This window comes from Papilio machaon, chromosome 7, assembly GCF_912999745.1.
Source record: "Papilio machaon chromosome 7, ilPapMach1.1, whole genome shotgun sequence".
Classification (NCBI taxonomy): domain Eukaryota; kingdom Metazoa; phylum Arthropoda; class Insecta; order Lepidoptera; family Papilionidae; genus Papilio; species Papilio machaon.
The window spans coordinates 8,994,924-9,014,330 of NC_059992.1; the positions used below are offsets into that span (position 1 = coordinate 8,994,924).

The following is a 19,407-nucleotide window of genomic DNA, read 5'->3' on the forward strand; positions in this document are numbered from 1 at the left end:
AAATTATATTGCTATTCAGTGATTTTCAGATGAAATCCCTGATTGAAGGAAAAATTAGTGGAATTTGTCAACTTATACAACATAAATATAAATTATAATAAAATGTTTTTGTCAGTTGTTTTGATTTTCATTACTTAGGTATAATATTGATTCTGCTTTGACTACATTTCTCTTAATAACACCAACATAGATTATACTTCTGTAAAAAATTACAAATATATTTTATTGTGAAATATAAAGATATTATAAAGTCAATTTAATATAAAATTGTTGAACACCATTCAAATAAAAATAAATTGTAATGACTTCATGCATGGGATCATGAGAAAGTTTCCCATAGGAAGCAAAACATCTTTGAAATTGGTATCACTTATGTTGACAAAAAAAAATCTGAAACAAATTGTTTAATATATTTCAAATTAAACTAAAAAGTAAATATCAATTTCACATATTTTAATAAAGATTTTCTTTCATTTGTTATCAGTCAAATATGTCCCAACCGAGAAGCTCGATCAAACTTTAAATTAAGGAGAAGAAACCACATCAGTACAGTAGATTACAATATCAATGCATAACTCACTATGTCATCGACAGTAAATAATCTCTCTCTCTCCTGGGAAGACGAAAAATTTTATACCAAGCAACAGATTAATTATTTAATTTAAATATACAGGAAATATTCTTTAAAAAAATCATTTAATTTATTATACATACATAGCATTGAACCTATATAAAAGTTGTGATATTACTGACAAAATCTCACTCGTGAGTACTACGAGTTTACGTCTAAAATTAGGTTCTACGTTTGACAATGTTTTTATTGATGTTTCTCTTTCTTAATTGAATTAAAATATTTTGTTAACATGTCACATATGTAGGATTATATTACAATAGAAATAACTTACCATATTCCTTGAACAACTTCTTATAGTCTCCAAGATCATTTTGATCGAGCCACTCATCCACTTGCGAGCTTTCGTCGTCAAATAAATGTTTCAAAACTGACTTGGCCACATAAATAACCGATAATATAAAAAGAAGCAATCCGAAATAGTGAATCTGCTTATACATTCTTATTTCTTTAAGTCATAATAATATCACAAATTGGAAATAAACACCACAAAATCTACACACAGTAGGAAAATAGTCCACTTAACATCTTGTTATTGAATTATGACAGATGACGGAAGACATTTGTTGAGCGTTTCAATACACGCTGTATTCATTTACATAAATACATCTATACTATAAATTCACAAACATGGTTACTACAAAAAAAATGTTGGATTTGCTGTTAGCTCTAATTTTATAAGTTTATACATAAATTATAATATATATGTATCGTCATATTTTCACATGGACCAAACCATGGTCAATTTAAGTATCAAGCACATCAAGAAAACTTAAACTCAAGTAATGTTAACTGGCCTTCTAATAGGACCTAATTATATTTGAGGGCCAGGGTATTAAAAATATGTTTTAGCCTCAAAGGCAACGAATTTCGGTGGTGATAAATAAAAATGCAATATAAAAGTAACCATTTAATAATTATTTACAATGTAATGTAGACGATATCACATTTCAATGATAAGGGTAATTTTTAACTCAGCTGAATATATTTTTGTCAGTAAGGCTTGCGTCCTACACTTTATGAAAATAATTTATAATTGTCAAATTACTATAATGTGCAGCAATCGAGTTTATTTTTCTCATGATTGTTCTTTTCAAGTTCTTTCTGAAATTTAATTGTTATAAAAATTTAATTACATTTTAATTATTGCTATTTTATGTAATTTACGCTTAATGAAATTATATAATTTTATTCTGCATATAAACTACTGACTTGTTTTGTTCTGAGCATTTTTATATATTCAGTCATCTCACATATAGCCTTATTTTTAAGTATATATGTTTATATACCATGATGATGCCATTAGTAAAAATAAACACTAATTTTCCTACATTTCTCATTCAAAAATGTGGGTTACAAAAATTTTTATTACAGAAAAGAAAATTTTCATATATCTTTACGATAATTGGTATTGTATTATTTCATCTACAATACTTGTCTGTTAAAGAGCATGCTGTGATTTTTGCTTCAAGATATAATATATACCCATTTATATATAACATATAGTGGCATAGTAATGTTTATCGATATAGTCGGGCAAAGTCTCTCAATAGTCTCGTCATTTCCTTGCACTTTTCAGCTCTGAAACAAAAATTATGATAAATTTCAAACGATTCTATTTTAATTACTAACTAATAACTATGTATACATTGATTTTACTTTGCTTTTCTTCAGTGAACTAACATAAGTTCCTTTCTACTCTTTTTATTCCATTCTATTTTGGTCCTTGACTAATTTAAGTTCCATAACAGCAAGTTTCAAGAGATGAGAGATGAAATAGTTACCTGAGTGCGTACTGGTGGAACTGCCAGCACTGGTTGTCTGTGGGTGCGGCGGTGCGCTCCGTGTCTCGCGGCAGGCGGGCCAGCGCGGGCCGCAGCCAGTCTGCGCCGTGGGCGCGCGCCCACCGCACCAGCTCCACCACCACCTCGCCCACCTCCCCCAGCATGTAGGCGTGCAGGTGTAGCGCCGCCGCCTCCACCAGCGCGCACGTCAGCTGCTCCCCGTACTGCGACAGCGCCGAGTCTGCCAGACCTGACACACATCACACATCACACTGCGCTACACCACCACGACGGCCGGCGCTCTACTGACCACTCTCCTCACACTTGAACTTACTCTTGATCTGTTGCTTCTCGGGCGTGGCGTCCGCGGGGATGTCGTTGGCGCAGCGCAGCAGATCACCGAGGAACTTCATGACGGAGGAGTTGGCTTCGCGGTGGTCGAGCCTCGAGGCCAGCGCCGCGCACTGCAGCACCGACGGAGCCGCGCCGGACGAGAGGAACGCCACCGGGATGTGTTGCAGGTACCTGCATACATGGGCACACGGCAGAGTGTAACACGACCAGATAAATCTCCATCAAATGTAACTCGGCATTATTTATATTGTGCAGCAGCAGAGCGCAGACCTGATGCAGAGCCTGAAGAGGTCGTCGACGGTGTCGGGGTTGTCCTGCAGGCCGTTGTGCGCCTGCAGCAATGCGAGTGCGGGCGGCAGCAGCGCGTGCAGCAGCTGCAGCAGCGGCTGTGCGGCGTGCGGCCGGCGTGCGGTCACGTCGCACAGCACGCCGCACACGTACAGCACGCAGCCGTGCGGGTGTGCGTCGTAGAGCGCCGGCAGCGCGCCGCACAGCGCCGGCAGCAGGGTCACACATCCCGCACCCACACACCGCACACCGAACCGCAGACAGCGACACGCGCGCTCCACCACACGAGTGTGCGACACCCATCTGCACACGTCGACACATCAACTAATTATATTCCTGTGCAATCTGAATATAATAACACCGAGATACAGGCCGAGGCGCACTAACTTTTTCATAACGTCGTACAAGACGGGCCAGGAGTCGGTGAGCGCGGGCAGACAGGGGTGCGCGTCCTGCGAGCTGACGGCCGCGGGCGGCACGTCCACGTCGCGGAACAGCGCCGCCAGCCGGTCCAGCCACAGCACGGGGTCCGACCTCGTGCCCTTCTTGATCTCCCCGTCGGCGGCCAGCAGCGCGCGCAGCTCCCGCAGCTGCGCCTCGGCGGCGTCCCGCATCGCGGCCGCCAGCTGCGGGGCCGGCAGCGCGCCCAGCGCCGCGGCCAGCGCGCGCAGCAGTGTGGCGCCCGCCGCGCCCGCCAGCGGCTGCGACGCGGTGTCCGCGGTGCGCGCCGCCGCCACCAGCGTGTCCACGTGCGCGGACGCCTGCGTGCGGCACGCCTTGCAAATACTCTGCCAAATTATACACAAATCAATTAGAAATTCGATCAAAAAGTAGAACATTGATGTAGAGTAGAGAGTTTTACAGGTACCTGCAAAGCTTGCGCTGCGGCGGGCGCGAGGCTGGGGTGGTGCAGCGCGTGCAGCAGCGCGTGCAGACAGGGCTGCAGGCAGGCGGGGTGGCGCTCCACCCACTCGCACAGCTCGCCCAGCAGCAGGATGCAGGTGCGCCGCACTGCCACGTGGCTCTCCACCGGCATCGACAGGATCGCCTCCACCACCTTCGGTACATACTCCTCTTCATCCCTAATTGTTACAACAAACGAATGATGATAACTCGGACAAGGATAGACAAACGCATATTATAGCTTAGCTACAAAATTGTAGTTGAAGTTGTAATACTAACGGCACTATATTCTTGGCGACGGCCTGCATGATGAAGAGCGCGGCCTCGGTGTGCTCCCAGGAGCAGTCGGCCTGCAGCGCCGCGAACATCTGCCGGAACACCGCGCTCGACCCCACCATGAACACCACGTCCTTGATCAGCTCCATCACCTTCATGCGGAACTCCTGCACCGACATACACATTACTCACTACTAATATATTTATTTCCTGCCACTACAATCTTGCTAATATTATAAATGTGAAAGTTTAGTTGGATGGACGAATTTTTGTTAGAAAGTATCTCTGTAACGGCTCAACGGATCTGATCGTAACCGAAAGAATACATAGGCTCCTTAAAAATTTTTTTTTTAATCCGCGTGGACGGAATCGCGGTCGATAGCTAGTATTTTTCATAAAAACAATTTGACAAACAAGTTAAACTGAACATGAATCATTTATTTTATCCATTCATAGATAATTAGCATAAACAAATAAATAAATACATTACTAATGTATTCAAATTCAAAGATCTCATAAACGGTATGTATCAGAAACACACAGATTATTTTAAAAAATAACCATGATTTGGTGTAATTAAGTAATTTATAACATCTCAAACAATTTACAGCTGTGTATTGTTCATCATCAGTTCACTATAAGTCCCCACTGAGGAGCTTGGAGCCTACCCCAAGCTTGAGGTGACTAGGCCATAGTTAACCATGCTGACCCAGTGCATGCTTCACACATATTGAATTTCTACTCAGATATGTGCAGTTTGCATCACGATGTTTTTTTTTCACCGTAAGTTGAAAATCGAAAATCAAAAAACACATTGGTAGATGGCAGGAATCGAACCCAGGATCTGCAGATTACAAGTCAAGAGCTTAACCCCTGAGCCACTTGCGCTCTATTGTTCCATCTATTGTTCACTTAATAACAATAATGGTATAATAGTGGCATTACTGAGCAAAGTAATACTACTCACATAGAACTCATCACCCTCATCAGGTAGTTTAGTGTTGTCAGGCTCAAGTTGGCAATGACGGGCCAACGCTTCGATGAGCCTCTCAATATGTGGCCTGAATGCATCCGTCAGAGGCTCCTGATCTCTCTGATACACTTCCTCTGACAGTCGATACCACAAATTAAATGTTATTTCTGCTACCTGAAAATTAAAGTGATAAAAAAATAGTTATTTTTTTAATTTAATGAAGTGACACAATTGCCTCATGGTACAAAGTTGTATGTTATACTGTGAGTTTTGACTGCAGTTTCACTTGTTTGGACACATATTGTTAGCCTATGAAAATACAGAGGCAACAAATACCACAGCAGTGGAAACCCACATTTAAATTTACAAGTATTCAGTCAGATAATTAATAAAACTTTAAAATCCTTAAATAATATAAAAACAACTTTACTGACCTCATAATCATGATGACCAACACAGACAAGCGCTAATTCTAGTGACCTCATTGCAAAATGAACTCGTCCACTCGCTGTACAAAATACTATCTTCTCTAAAAATGTCTCTGCCAACTCTGTGAACACTTTAGCATAGTTAACTGCTTTCTCTTCCTCCTCATGGGCAACTGCCATGTGATAACTATCTTCTAAAGATGCTATACTATCAAATAACAGCCTTTCTATGTCCTCATTATTGTTGTTTTCCTCTAAGCAATGCAATAGAGCACATATGCAATCAGATGCTGCATCATGTAGCAAGTTTATTGAGTTATGATCTCTCAGAACTTGCAAACAAAAGCCTATCACCGCATTCTGTGGCACCTCATCTATATTAACAGCTCTGACCTGTATCCATGATGTCATGCATTTAACTATTTTTAATGATATCTGGGAGTTCTGAGAGTTTGCTATGCTCTCCTTTAAAAATAAGCAAACTAAATTAGAATTAGCTCTTAGTTCATTTTTTATCTCTTCTCTACGATTTTCACCTAATTTCAAATTCGGAGAGTCAATTTCTTGAGGCAATACAGTCAATATTTCTAGTAATGCAAATTCATTTTTTGTTGAAAACAATTTAATGAGGTCGCTAACACAATTTTGCCAAGTTTGCATTTGTAGGGCCAGGTCCGCCAGAGCTAGTGACAGTTGTGTAAGTATAGCATTACTTGTACCAGCTGCTGCATTTTCCAGGTGGGCGATTAAAGAATCTCGAAGAGAAACCAAAGACTCAGATGGCAGCTCAGAGAGGTTATGTTGTACTTTTGATCTCATGGTCTGTGCAGCGAAATAGTAGGATTGTTCATCTTTTTTTTCTTGTAAAAGTTGATCCGATATTTTCCAAGAGTGTATCTATAAAAAAACATATATTACTGTAAACACTGCATTGATGTACGTCAAAACCATATTTAGAGTGATAAATAAAAAAATTGTGTAAAAAAGAAACAGGAGAAAAAAGGAACGTAAAGTAGAATATATTAACTTACAGATTTCTGGACGTCTCCAAGCCAAAGAGATGCCTTTTCCTTTTCATTTGCATTGGGGTTATCGTATAAAGCACTGATAGCCTGGTAAACAGTGTCCATTGACGGAGCCTCCATAGTGATTTATTAATAAGTCGAGAGATAATCTCAACAATTTCCTCACAAAACGTGTAAATTACTTACTTTCATATTAACACTTCGTTTAAAACGAAAGGAATAATAATTGACAATAACCAATAACCAAACAAGCAACGTCAAATCGTCAAAAAGTCAAACGGATAGACCCATAGACTCATAGACTATATAGACCCATAGTGTTTGCACACACAAAAATATGAGTGGAATGGAAGACGAATTATGTTATCTGTTTTGCCTACATGTCAATGTCACCACAATTGTCACATAACATCTGTCACTACTATCAAATCGATTATTATTTGTCAAAGTGTAGGTGGGTAATAAAAAATACATAACGACCGGTCAATTCAAGTACAAATGTTTCGCACGACCACTTCGATTTCCCGCGGTGTTTCAGCATTCGTGAAGCGAACCTCTTGCGCGTTACACACATCCACGATAACTATGGCTCCTGTAAAGGTAAGCGAATAAACTTTTTTTGTAATTACATAATAAGACCCGGCTTAATTGACATTTACATTTCAGGTTGGTGATAAATTGCCATCTGTGGATCTATTTGAAGACTCGCCGGCAAACAAAGTAAATATTTGCGACTTGACCGCTGGCAAAAAGGTGGTTCTGTTCGCGGTACCGGGAGCATTCACCCCCGGTTGCTCTAAGACGCATTTACCCGGTTACGTCGAGAATGCCGATAAAATGAAGGCTGATGGTGTCGGGGAAATAGTTTGCGTTTCTGTTAATGATCCCTACGTAATGGCTGCCTGGGGGGCACAGCACAACACCAAGGGAAAGGTATATTTGTAAATTTAATTTTAACAAACTTATTTCAATACTTAATTATTAAGTCTAAAGTTTTCTTTTAGAATATACATGTACTGTAATAATGTCTCATTTAAAACAATCATGTGCATAAAATAAATTGAACTTTATGTGTAAGAAAATAGGATATAAAATATTTTGAATCAGTATGAATTTTGAGCAGGCTGCTTGACCTTCAACATTTACACTTGATAATGAATCGGCAGCCTTGAATAACTTATATATATTTTACACAAATATGTTTAGTGATTGTTATACTCAATTTATCATTTATGACTCTAAAATTTGACTGAGTACATGAATAGATAGAAACTCTTAACAAACCAAAAATATGAAATTTATTAATACCTCCGTTTCTTAGCTACTATTTGTTACATTTGTCATTTGATAACCTTGGAGAAAAGTAAATAGTAAACAGCAGTTATCTCCCACATCACTTGAACTGACCTTTGTAATAATAGTTCATATTTGGTTGTCCATACAAAAGAATTTCAAAATATATTTTTGTTAACAAGTATTAAAGTACATGCTAATTGCAGAGTTGCAGAAACAATATCCCTTACTACGAGACTAAGAATATAAGATCAATAATGGAGTATACTTTTTAACATTGTATACATTTTTTTTCACAGATCCGCATGCTGGCTGACCCTAGTGGAAACTTCATTAAAGCCCTGGACCTGGGCACCAATCTACCACCGCTTGGTGGTTTCCGCTCTAAGCGTTTCTCCATGGTAATTGAGGACAGTAAAGTCCAAGAGTTGAATGTGGAGCCAGATGGCACTGGTCTGTCATGCTCCCTCGCCGACAAACTTAAATATAAGAAGTAAAATGTATTTCCAGTTATAAGTATCATTTCATTAAAGTTGTCTTGGTTAACTATTTTTTTTTTAATTTTTATGATCACTTGTAGTTTTATTGCATATTAAATTGGTTTTTTAAATGCATAATGTTCATGTTTGCTTCTGATTAACATATTCTCTTCAATATGTTAGTGTAGCATTTTTTAATGTCAAGTTTGTTATTTGTTAAAAAGTGTCGGTAATAAAAAAATCAACATTTGCTAATTATTCTAAGGAAAGGTAACTTAGTTACCTTACTATATGTGTAACTGTTGACACTAAAATTTAACCCAGTGATATGATAGTGTTAGCAGCACAGCTCCTTGAAATGTCTTTTTCTCGTGCATTTGTTAAGGTTAACCGCTTTATATGAAAAGATTTAATCTCATATATAAATATTGTGTGGAAACACTTAGCTTTACTCTCCTTATAGACTGTTGAAGCACTCCTTGTGATAAAAGAAAAATAAACATTGGTTTTAGAAATAAAAATGTGTTTTATTTTACTATAAATTATAATGTTATTAATATTATAAACTAGCTTTTACCCGCGACTTCGTCCGCGCGGAATAAAAAAAAATGCGCACAAAATAAAAAAGTTCCTATGTCTGTCTCCTAGTTCTAAGTTACCTCCCCATCAATTTTCAGCTAAATCAGTTCAACTGATCTTGAGTTATAAATAGTGTAACTAACACGACTTTCTTTTACATATATAGATGTAAAAAAATACTTATTTTGAATAGCTATTAAAGTATATAGTATAAGGCAGTGGACAAAAGTTAAACATATAAAATATGAAGGTCTATTCGATTACTATATTATTATTTTAGTTCCTGCAAATACATTCAGATCGATAAAACCTTGAACCATTAGCGCGCAACGACTTACTTGTATAACTATTGTATGGTTCAGTAGTTAGAGGTTGTAATTGAATTCCAAATTGCAGTTCGATTTTATATCAAGGACTATTTTTATCACCATTAATATTGAAGTATGCGTTTTTATAGTTTTTAATTCACAAGAAATATGGAGAAGTATTTAAAAAAAAAAAAAAACTCGCACAGTACCCATATGATTAACCAGAAAAGTTGTTTCTTAATAAAATAAATATATTGTTTATTTTAAAAAGTTTTATAGTCAAAAGTTTTATTTATTAATATTACAATAAATAATTAACAAGTCTTTTTATTCTTGGGACTGGACAGTGTCACAAAACTGACTCTGCGCGGGGCTTTGGGACTTGGTACAGCTTTCACTGCCACTGGCTCTTTTATATCCGTCACCTGAAATATAAAAAAAATATTAAATTCATCCTTAACTAGCTTTTTGCCTGCGACTTCGTCTACGCGGATTTAAAAAAAAACAAGAATGATTGTGGAATTCTTGAGTAAATATATAAAAACCAAACAAATATATCCTATGGTAGCCGTCCTTTCAGAGTATGTTCTACATTTATACATAACTAGCTTTTACCCGCGACTCCGTCCGCGCGGAATAAAAAATAGAAAACGGGATAAAAATTATCCTATGTCTGTTTCCTAGTTCTAAGCTACCTGCCCACCAATTTTCAGTCAAATCGATTCAGCCGTTCTTGAGTTATAAATAGTGTAACTAACACAACTTTCTTTTATATATATAGACTAGCTTTTTCCCGCGACTCCGTCCGCGCGGAATAAAAAAAAAGAAAAGAAAACGGGGTAAAAATTATCCTATGTCCTATTCCTGGTTCTAAGCTACCTGCCCACCAATTTTCAGTCAAATCGATTCAGCCGTTCTTGAGTTATAAATAGTGTAACTAACACAACTTTCTTTTATATATATAGACTAGCTTTTTCCCGCGACTCCGTCCGCGCGGAATAAAAAAAAAGAAAAGAAAACGGGGTAAAAATTATCCTATGTCCTATTCCTGGTTCTAAGCTACCTGCCCACCAATTTTCAGTCAAATCGATTCAGCCGTTCTTGAGTTATAAATGGTGTAACTAACACAACTTTCTTTTATATATATAGATTATATCTAGATCTATGAAGCCATTCTGGAGATTCTAGTAACAAAAATCCATACATTCATCGAAATTTAAATAAAAATTAAATATATTACCTTTGCTTGTTTAAGAAAGTTGCTCTCACTTATTTTATTTGAACTTGTCGGAGTATCACTTTGTTTTGGTGAAACATTTTTGGCTTTCGTTTGTGGTGATTTTTTATCAGTCTGCTTGTTTGATGTCAGCGTGTCTTCGTAGACCAGTTTCATATCTTCTGAGTCCTCGATAACCATTATTTCTGGGTCTTTGTTGTCTACTTCCATTGGTTCTTCGTTGGGTTTAGGTCTTATAATCTCATTATTGGAACTATCTGACCAAGAAGACATAGCTGTTTCTACAAGAAGATCAACTTTAACAGGTGTTTTTTGTTGTATTTTGTCGATTTTCTGCTTCTTAGGTGATTCATCGGGAGCTTTGAACTTTATGAATGTATCTATTTTTTTTATACTAGATATTTTTGTTTGTTTTGTATTTTCTTCCTGTTTATTTTCTTTGTTGGTTGGTTTTACTGTTTCTGTAACAAATTATCAGATTATAATTACAAAAAAAAATACCCTGAATTAACAAATTAAATTATACGATGAGTTCTAAAATGTCAACCAAAGACTTTTTTATAATAAGTAAATGTAAAGAGAGAAATAAAATAAAATGTACAACTTAAATATATATGTCGTATACCAAGTTTTTCTTCAACATCATGAGGTAGTGGCTCCCCGAGCTCATCCTCAGTGAAGGTGATGACGGAACAGAAGCCGTCAGTGCTGGAGGCAACCAACACGCGTCCATCTGACGACCACGTCAAGTCTGTCAGTCTGTAATATAAATATATTTCTAATTATTGGTTTATATGTAAAAAGGTAAAACGTAACTCAGACCCATGACTCTATGGGGTAGGCAGAAAGACACTGGGACTAGTTTTCACTAAATTAAGATTATATAAATTACGATTTGTCATGAAACTTGTAGAAACAACAAATATTTAGGTTCAATAGACAACTGACGGGTAAATTATTAAGACTAGAAAATTTAAAAAATATATATAATTGACACAATACTTTCTCTCATAGAGGCAGAGTGAATTCTTGCTGTCCTTTTCTCGTACAACAGTTTTTTCCAGTTTACTCACCCCCTAAGGTTAATAAGGTGAAAATATCTAGCTTAAAACATCTCGTAAATGTATGGCTTGTTATTAAAAAAGGAATAATTCAAAAATATACCGTAATAGCTGAGATCCTAGATTACAAAGAAATGTTTCTTTATGCTTTATTATATTAATATAGAGCGTCGGTGGCTCAGGGGTTAAGCACTTGACTTGCAATCTGCAGGTCCTGGGTTCGAATCCCGCCATGTACCAATGTGTTTTTCGATTTTCTATTTACATATGTACATTTATCCGACGTTCTTACTGTGAAGGAAAACATCGTGATGCTGCACATATCTGAGAAGAAATTCAATGATATGTGTGAAGTCAACCCTCACTTGGCCAGCGTGGTTGACTATGGCCTAGTCACCCCTAACTTGGGGTAGGCTCCGAGCCCCTAGGTGGGGACGTATAGTGAGCTGATGATGATGATATTAATATAAGATAAATATTAAGTATAAATATGTAGAAGAGTAGAATTCTCTCAGTACATTATTCTTGATACAAAATGAAAGCAATAAATGTTTACCTTGTATAATGTATGTTAGATATAAGTGCAATGGGTGTCTTCTGCTGTGTATCATACAGCAGCACGGAGCGCTTGGTGGCTACAGCTAGCACGAGGCGGCCGGGTGTAGGGAATGCGGGCTGCGGTCCGGAGACTCGTGGCTTGTAACGCACTGGAGACCACCGCACTGCCAGCGCTGGCTCACCACATGGCAGTACACAGGCCGGCCTGACAATGTTATAAGTAAAAAACTCAATATGCACACAGATTTAGTAATAAAGTATCCATAGCTTATCAGGCTTTGTAATTCTCTATATGGCAATGCTAGAACTTTGCAAGGAGAAAAATATTTAAAGGCTTCGTTTGATTGAATTTATTTTTGTTGTGCATGTTAATGGGTAATAGGAACATTTAGCTTTATTTGGTTACCAATCTTTAAAAAAAAACTTATAAATATAAAGCATACCAACTTACACTTTTAATGAGTATCTAGTATAGATATAAACAGCATTAATAGGCTTTACATCCATCTTGCCTTGCTCTGGCTCAATGCGACCCGCCGGTACTGCTACAAAGAGTCCATCTGGACTGAACTCCAGCCTCCGGTAATATGTTTGGAGAGTATCATCATGGTACAGACGGACTTTCGTGTCATATAAGGCATGGTCTTTTGGAAATGGTAATATTGCTTTACTACTTTTAGATATGACTTTCTTAGTCGCTACATCAAATGTACGAAAAGTTCTGAAATGAAAATACACAATGAAAATACACAAAATAAAATATAATAAGCATAAAGAAAATAATTTGAATAGACGTTAAAATTGTTAATTTTACAAAAATCAATTCTCATTTTTGTATTTCTATTGATGTTACTTACCTATCACTACTAGCAGAAGCAATAAACTGTCCTTTGGGGTCCCATGAGACACCTTGTACGAATCCCTGGTCAGTAGAAAGGCATGTGTATTTGCCTTTTGCAACATCCCACATGAGAAGCTTGTTGTCAACTGAGCCGGAGGCGATTTGAGTCGAGTCAACACTCCAACTTAAATCCAGAACATCCTCCACATGTCCTCGCAGTGTCTACATATGTTTAAAACATATTTAAGTTGAGCTAACAAAGTCTTTTAAATAATTATGGAGACTGTGTCACCTAAATATCAAATACGTAATAGTAAAAATTGTCAAGCTAATTTGTTTCTAATCCTATCTCTTAAGAAAACCTTAGAGGGAGGATTTTTTAAAAGTTTGCTAGTGACAATTCAAATAATGCTTTTACTTACTTTATGAATGACCCAATTTTCCTTATATTGTTCTTCACCTTGTTCTTGTGTTGAAGTGGCTGACTCTTCAGTTTTTGGCTTCCAAATAAATATAATGGATTCATCATCACCTGATGCAAGAAGTTTTCCATCTGGCGACCATCTCACGACATTTACTGATTTCTGGTGACGTGTTAAGTCTGCGGCTACCTCTAATTTGATAGAACCATTGTCTGTTATGGAGATATGCCATATCTAAAAGAAAACAACATTTCTTTTAATTACCTCTAATTCTATTAACCTCTTTTTTTATAACTGAAAGTTACTCTTACTAAAACATGAGTATCTGTTCCTCCAGTCGCTAGCCTCAGTGGTTCATTTTCTTCGCACTTAGGTTGGATATCGACACTTAGAACGGGATCCCTATTATGCCATGATATTTCAGGAATTGAAAACTTCATTTTAGATGTACTAACTATAAAGTGTAACAATGTTTTTAACTAAGATAGATAAGAGAGATATCCAAACTCATACAATATAAATATATGTAGAAGATGCCAATCTGTTTTAAATTTAATATAAACAAAAATATAATTGTCAGACAAAACAGAAGTTTCGGCTTTTGGCGCGAAACATAAAACACATATGACAACATCTGTCATCTGACTGATAAAAACAGCACAGAAAACGTAAAACGAAAAATAGGACCCACTAAAAATTGAAATTTTAATGAAAACTTGATTTTTGGATATCAAATTTTGAAAATTACAAAAAGAAAATTTGAGATATTTTGAACTGCTACGAAAATCTTCTTTATGCTTATTTATTTCAATTCTTTAAAGTTGAAACTAATTTGGTTTCATAGAAAATTTATATTTCAAGTGGCAACACCAAAAGATCTTTCAATTTGAAATTTTTATCTCGCTCGCTCTTTCACTGACGTTTGGTTGATATTGTAAAACGCCAAAATGGTTTGTGTTTCCGATTCTTAAATTTATCCATGAAAATCTTTGTTTGTGTTCAATTAAAAAGAAATTATTCTTACAATTAAGTGATACGACTTTTGTCTTTATAAAATGGTAGCCGTATTTTCATCCCCGGTCATTACTATTTCAGGTGAACGTACCAAAACAGCGCAGGACCTACTGCAAAAAATGCAAGTGCCACAAGGTACATAAAGTGACTCAGTACAAAAAGTCCAAAGAAAGGCATGCTGCTCAAGGTAGAAGGCGTTACGACCGTAAACAACAGGGTTATGGTGGTCAGTCCAAACCCATCTTCAAGAAAAAGGTAAAAACATAACCTCAATATCCAAATCTTTATTTACATGTTACCTAAACGTAATTAATATACAGATATATTGTGTTTTCCATTCATTTTGGACCTACAAATTCATTATTCATTTGCATTTTGTACTATAAACAATGTTCATTTATACTGATAATTAAATAACAATTGTCTAGATTATGGTCTGACAGACAAAGTAAAATTACTAACTGATATTTAACAATAATATTTAATTAGTAGATATAGAAGGTTGTATATCAAACCCAAGGATCATTCTTTTGAATGTGGAACTAAAATAGCAACTTCTATTTCATGACTAGCACTTTGCTATAGTTTTAATATTACAGTATTTCAATATATATTAGTGAATTATTTCATTAATTAGTATGCAAATGAAAGTTACTTAAGTCCATGACTTTGTTTCTTACATTTATTGACTTCCAAGAGAATTACTAAGTTTAACTATTAAATTATTTATCATCATATTAGAATCAAGCAAGTCATAAGCATTATGTTTTTTAGGCGAAAACCACAAAGAAAATTGTGCTCCGTCTGGAATGTGCAGACTGCAAAGTGAGGTCACAGGTGGCACTGAAGCGCTGCAAACATTTTGAGCTGGGTGGAGACAAGAAGAGGAAGGGACAGATGATCCAGTTCTAGGCTGGTTAATAAATAAGTCAAAAATCTTATATGTATTTTTATTTAAATTAAAATTCTATATAACATTACTATATTTTAAAGAGGTACAACAAATTTTATAAAATGTAATTAATGAAGAAAAAGTTATCTATTACCTTTAATTTTATATGTGAACTTCATATTTTAGAATAGATATGAAAAAATAAAAAAAAAAGAGTTACGGCAATTTAGATTTGAACTTCTTTTCATTATTTATTTTTTTTAGAATTTCATCTCCCACATTCACTAATTGTGTTGTGTGATTAAATATAACTTATGTCACTGGAGAAAAAAAGCTCACCTCTCTCAAGATTAGTTCAGTTGCTTAGGCTCTAAGCCATCACAATGAAATTTAAAACAGACATATATGTGTGAAAATATTACCCTCTTGGTCAGTTGGGTAAAAAGTGTTTATTGGTAATCTCAGGATATACATACTCCTTTGATAACTGATCTACTTGGCTTTTTGAAAGTGATCTTATAATAATTTTATAATCAGTCCTTAAGTGTCTTTTTGGTTTGAAAGTGATCCCATTAGCCACATCTACCATTTCAAGAAAAAGAAGTATGTATATCAAGAATAGTATAGCTATTAAGGTAAAATAAAATATACTTAACTGTGATGAGACATTAAATTTAGAACATGACTTGTACTATATTTGATTCAACAAATATCAAATTTTAACAATAGATATGTATACAATACAACATGATAACTAAATAATTAATTTTAAACTAGTTGTAATGGTATATTTTATTGTATTATTTTTTCAACATACTTTCAAATTCATCAGGATCTAGCCCTTCTATAGAAATCTTTAACTTGACAGCTTGGAGTGGTACACCAACCTGGACTAATTTTATAAACCTTTCATACTCAGGTTTTATTACAGTATCTGCAGTAGTCTGCGAGACATTGTCCTCAGGTTTATCTTCAATTTCTTTGACTTCTTTTTTTGAGTCATCAGTTCGGTCTTCAGATTTTATTTCAGAAGTATTAAGAGATTCTGCATTTGTGTCAGTTTGCAAAGGTTCATTGATTTCTGGAATAGATGAAAGCTGAAAAGTATGGATAAGTTAGCCACCTTCTAGTAATCCAGAATTTCAAACAAATTTGTAAGATAGATTCTATTGAATGGACATTTTGATATGTTAAGTGCAATAAATCAAGCCTAATATTTAATTGAGAAATCCCATTTGTAGATTTATGAGATCACTGAAGAGTAAATATAAAAATTAATCCAAAGTTTATATCCTGTCTGGGGATATATCACCATCTAATAAACAATTTTATAAAATTCGTGTGAGAGAAATAAATGATTTAGTTTACCCGAGCTTCCAACAAAATCATTGCAGCTTCAACTTTCTCCAATTTCTGTTCAAACAGCATTAGCTTCTTTTCGCATTTTTTGGCAAAAGTATTTAAAAACTGCACTGTAGTTATCACAAAATGGTTCACGAATGCAAGTGTTCGTTTTTGCTGTAAAGCTGCAATCTAAAAAATTATGTGTTTTAATCTATAATTTAGATAATTTACAAAAATCTATTATGAACTTAACTTACTTTTGAAAGGTCTAATTTTTCTATTTCCTGATTGGAAAGTATGTCTTGCATTCTGAAGTGACTTAATAGTTGAATTTCAGTAAAAATTGAGGAAATGCTACTTCACAATACTTGTATTATTTTGATAACAGTAAATGAATTTACTTTAGGAAAAATTATTTACATGTCAATGTCAAGCAGAATCTTTTTTAAACATATGTTCACTTCGTAGGTAAAAGCCTGGTAAATAAACAGTCACTTGTATTTATTAATAATTTCCCAAAAAGTAATTAGAAAGTTTGTTTAATACACGAACATTTTTAACAGCTTAAATTGAAAAGAAAAATATGTTGCCTTTCTTGTACAAATTGAAATACATCCATTATCAATGTTATAAAATTTCAAAATGCTGCCAAGATAAGTTGTTTTTGGCTGAATTTTTATATATCATTGTCCAATTAAAACTTCAAACTGTAATTTGTCAAATGTCATTCCCTTGCCGATATGACACACAAAGTCATAACAAAACAAATAATTGCTAAAATTAATTAATAACGCCTTTGAATAATATTTTTATTCATTTTATTTTCAAATTATTCAGGACAGAAATGGCAGGGGAAGTAGTCGTGGATGCTCTACCGTACATTGATCAAGGATACGATGACCCAGGCGTCAGAGAAGCGGTAAATATAATTTACTTATTTTTTCAATAACGAGAACAAGCCTTTAGGGATTTTATTTAATTTTTAACTCAAAAATCATAGTTCTAATCGATAAAACTAAACCCAATTGTTTGAATATAAAAAAAAGTTGATATGAATTCATAACCCCTAACTTCTACCCAACTGTAAAATCTTTGTATGTTTTAATGTTAAAAACATTTTCTAAGCCTATAATAGCGAATCTTTACGTGTCAGAGTGCCATTTTTTTAAATTAAACATATAATGAGCTTTTAGATGTCCCATTGAATAATTTTCACTTTGTGATTATTGAGAACACTATTGTATTGTGTAGAGATCACTTGCGTTCACTTGTCATATGTGATCTCTTACGATACCAGTGATACCTTCGCAATTTTTTACAACATTTTAGTAGTATGTCAGTTAATCTTCAAATGCTAAGCTTCATTGAAAAATGAAACTGACATCATTAAATAATTCTTGCAGGCTTTGGCCATGGTAGAGGAAGAATGTAGAAGGTACAGACCAACTAAGAATTATCTAGAAAACACTGGTCCAGAACTGAGCACAGCATTTGAGACCCCTGCACTTCAGCGGGAGATGGAACGGGTGCAACAAAGACTGCCAATGGAGCCTCTTTCCATGAAAAGGTAATAATAACCTAAGTTATTCACATATGAAAGCTTTGTACTGGTAAATTAATTCTAAAAGCTCTCTCTTTTCTGTGATTTTTTTGATAAAGCTTTAAAATTGAATTTGAAATATTATCTTTCTTTCCAAAGATATGAATTGCCCCCACCACCAGCTGGAAGGCTGGGGGAACCGACAGCATGGTCAGAGGCAGTGGACAACTCTCACGCGCAGCTGTCTCACCAGGCCACACGAGTACTCAACTTGGAGCTGCAGTTACATTACGGGACTGAGGCTTGGAGGTCATATTTAAATATTCTCCAAGCTCTGGTCTCTCGCGCACAAAATGAGCACACACAATTGAGGTATGACCAAATTGACCATATGTAGTAAGGTGTATATTGTTTATGCAGATGTACACTCTATACCTCTATAGCATACATTCATAAACTATTAGTTTTCATTTTTTATTTTAATTGAAAGTCACATGTTATTTTAACAATGATACAGGAAGCAAATAGCAGCAGTGAACTGGGAGCGCAAACGGTCGCAGACAGCAAGCGGAGCGCGACTGCGCGCTCTTCGTCGCCGCTGGGCACAGCTCGTATCCGACAACTATCGTCTCGAGCGCGCCATTATGCAGTTAGAAATTCAATTGGAAAAGGTGAGTTGCAAAATTTTATTCAACAAAAGGTTCCTTGCCACAATAAGTCCCCACAATGACACATTAGCCTTCCTTAGCACAAAAAGTTTATAAAGTGGTTAACCTGCTTTTTTCTGTAGATGTATCGAGCTAAAACAAAACAAAGGAAACATACCACGTTTATAAACATGCTTGGGGCTTACTGATATTGTTAAGCGATTAACTAAAAATAAATAAATTATTCTTTAGGCCAAAGGACAAACCACGGCTGAGGATGGTGAAGGTGCAGACATGGAAGCTGTCAAATTGTTACCAGACAAACTTAACTCGGAAACCGAGAAGGAAGTGCAGAAGAAAATAGAAGACATGTTTGCTGATTAGTAAATAAAATAGTATATGTATATGTACCACTACATGTTTAGTTTTTTTTCATCCTTAAACCCTCACATCTAATTTCCATTCCCTCTTTTTTGGTCAGTATAGCATTTCGGTACACTTAAAATATCGTAATGATTTCTCAAAATCAC

General features: G+C 35.7%; 6 protein-coding genes across 6 annotated transcripts; 3 read left to right on the forward strand and 3 right to left on the reverse strand.

Annotated features, from left to right (window-relative positions):
- Positions 1–1,917: 1,917 nt before the first annotated feature.
- On the reverse strand, positions 1,918–6,945 carry LOC106719374 (transportin-3). Its single transcript, XM_045678537.1, has 10 exons — positions 6,669–6,945; positions 5,644–6,534; positions 5,204–5,383; positions 4,240–4,403; positions 3,926–4,139; positions 3,445–3,845; positions 3,040–3,360; positions 2,750–2,940; positions 2,416–2,665; positions 1,918–2,212 (listed from the first exon to the last, which is right to left on the reverse strand). The coding sequence occupies exons 1-10, from the start codon at positions 6,780–6,782 to the stop codon at positions 2,152–2,154; spliced, it is 2,787 nt and encodes a 928-aa protein (XP_045534493.1). The 5' UTR covers positions 6,783–6,945; the 3' UTR covers positions 1,918–2,151.
- Positions 6,946–7,067: 122 nt separating this feature from the next.
- Positions 7,068–8,504, forward strand: LOC106719474 (peroxiredoxin-5, mitochondrial). Its single transcript, XM_014513820.2, has 3 exons — positions 7,068–7,262; positions 7,329–7,595; positions 8,255–8,504. The coding sequence occupies exons 1-3, from the start codon at positions 7,161–7,163 to the stop codon at positions 8,450–8,452; spliced, it is 567 nt and encodes a 188-aa protein (XP_014369306.2). The 5' UTR covers positions 7,068–7,160; the 3' UTR covers positions 8,453–8,504.
- A 1,116-nt stretch (positions 8,505–9,620) lies between these two features.
- On the reverse strand, positions 9,621–13,941 carry LOC106719446 (chromatin assembly factor 1 subunit B). The gene is made up of 8 exons (XM_014513786.2): positions 13,752–13,941; positions 13,441–13,674; positions 13,035–13,240; positions 12,629–12,898; positions 12,176–12,382; positions 11,184–11,317; positions 10,562–11,019; positions 9,621–9,746 (listed from the first exon to the last, which is right to left on the reverse strand). Exons 1-8 carry the CDS (start codon positions 13,878–13,880, stop codon positions 9,636–9,638), a joined length of 1,749 nt encoding a protein of 582 aa, XP_014369272.2. The 5' UTR covers positions 13,881–13,941; the 3' UTR covers positions 9,621–9,635.
- Positions 13,942–14,311: 370 nt separating this feature from the next.
- Positions 14,312–15,393, forward strand: LOC106719475 (60S ribosomal protein L44). Its single transcript, XM_014513821.2, has 3 exons — positions 14,312–14,390; positions 14,536–14,709; positions 15,229–15,393. The coding sequence occupies exons 1-3, from the start codon at positions 14,388–14,390 to the stop codon at positions 15,364–15,366; spliced, it is 315 nt and encodes a 104-aa protein (XP_014369307.1). The 5' UTR covers positions 14,312–14,387; the 3' UTR covers positions 15,367–15,393.
- A 716-nt stretch (positions 15,394–16,109) lies between these two features.
- LOC106719492 (WASH complex subunit 3) lies at positions 16,110–17,100 on the reverse strand. The gene is made up of 3 exons (XM_014513838.2): positions 16,948–17,100; positions 16,715–16,879; positions 16,110–16,443 (listed from the first exon to the last, which is right to left on the reverse strand). The coding sequence occupies exons 1-3, from the start codon at positions 16,996–16,998 to the stop codon at positions 16,147–16,149; spliced, it is 513 nt and encodes a 170-aa protein (XP_014369324.2). The 5' UTR covers positions 16,999–17,100; the 3' UTR covers positions 16,110–16,146.
- Positions 17,101–17,434: 334 nt separating this feature from the next.
- Positions 17,435–19,293, forward strand: LOC106719482 (pre-mRNA-splicing factor SPF27). The gene is made up of 5 exons (XM_014513830.2): positions 17,435–17,609; positions 18,094–18,257; positions 18,390–18,602; positions 18,748–18,901; positions 19,130–19,293. The coding sequence occupies exons 1-5, from the start codon at positions 17,535–17,537 to the stop codon at positions 19,259–19,261; spliced, it is 738 nt and encodes a 245-aa protein (XP_014369316.2). The 5' UTR covers positions 17,435–17,534; the 3' UTR covers positions 19,262–19,293.
- Positions 19,294–19,407: the final 114 nt, after the last annotated feature.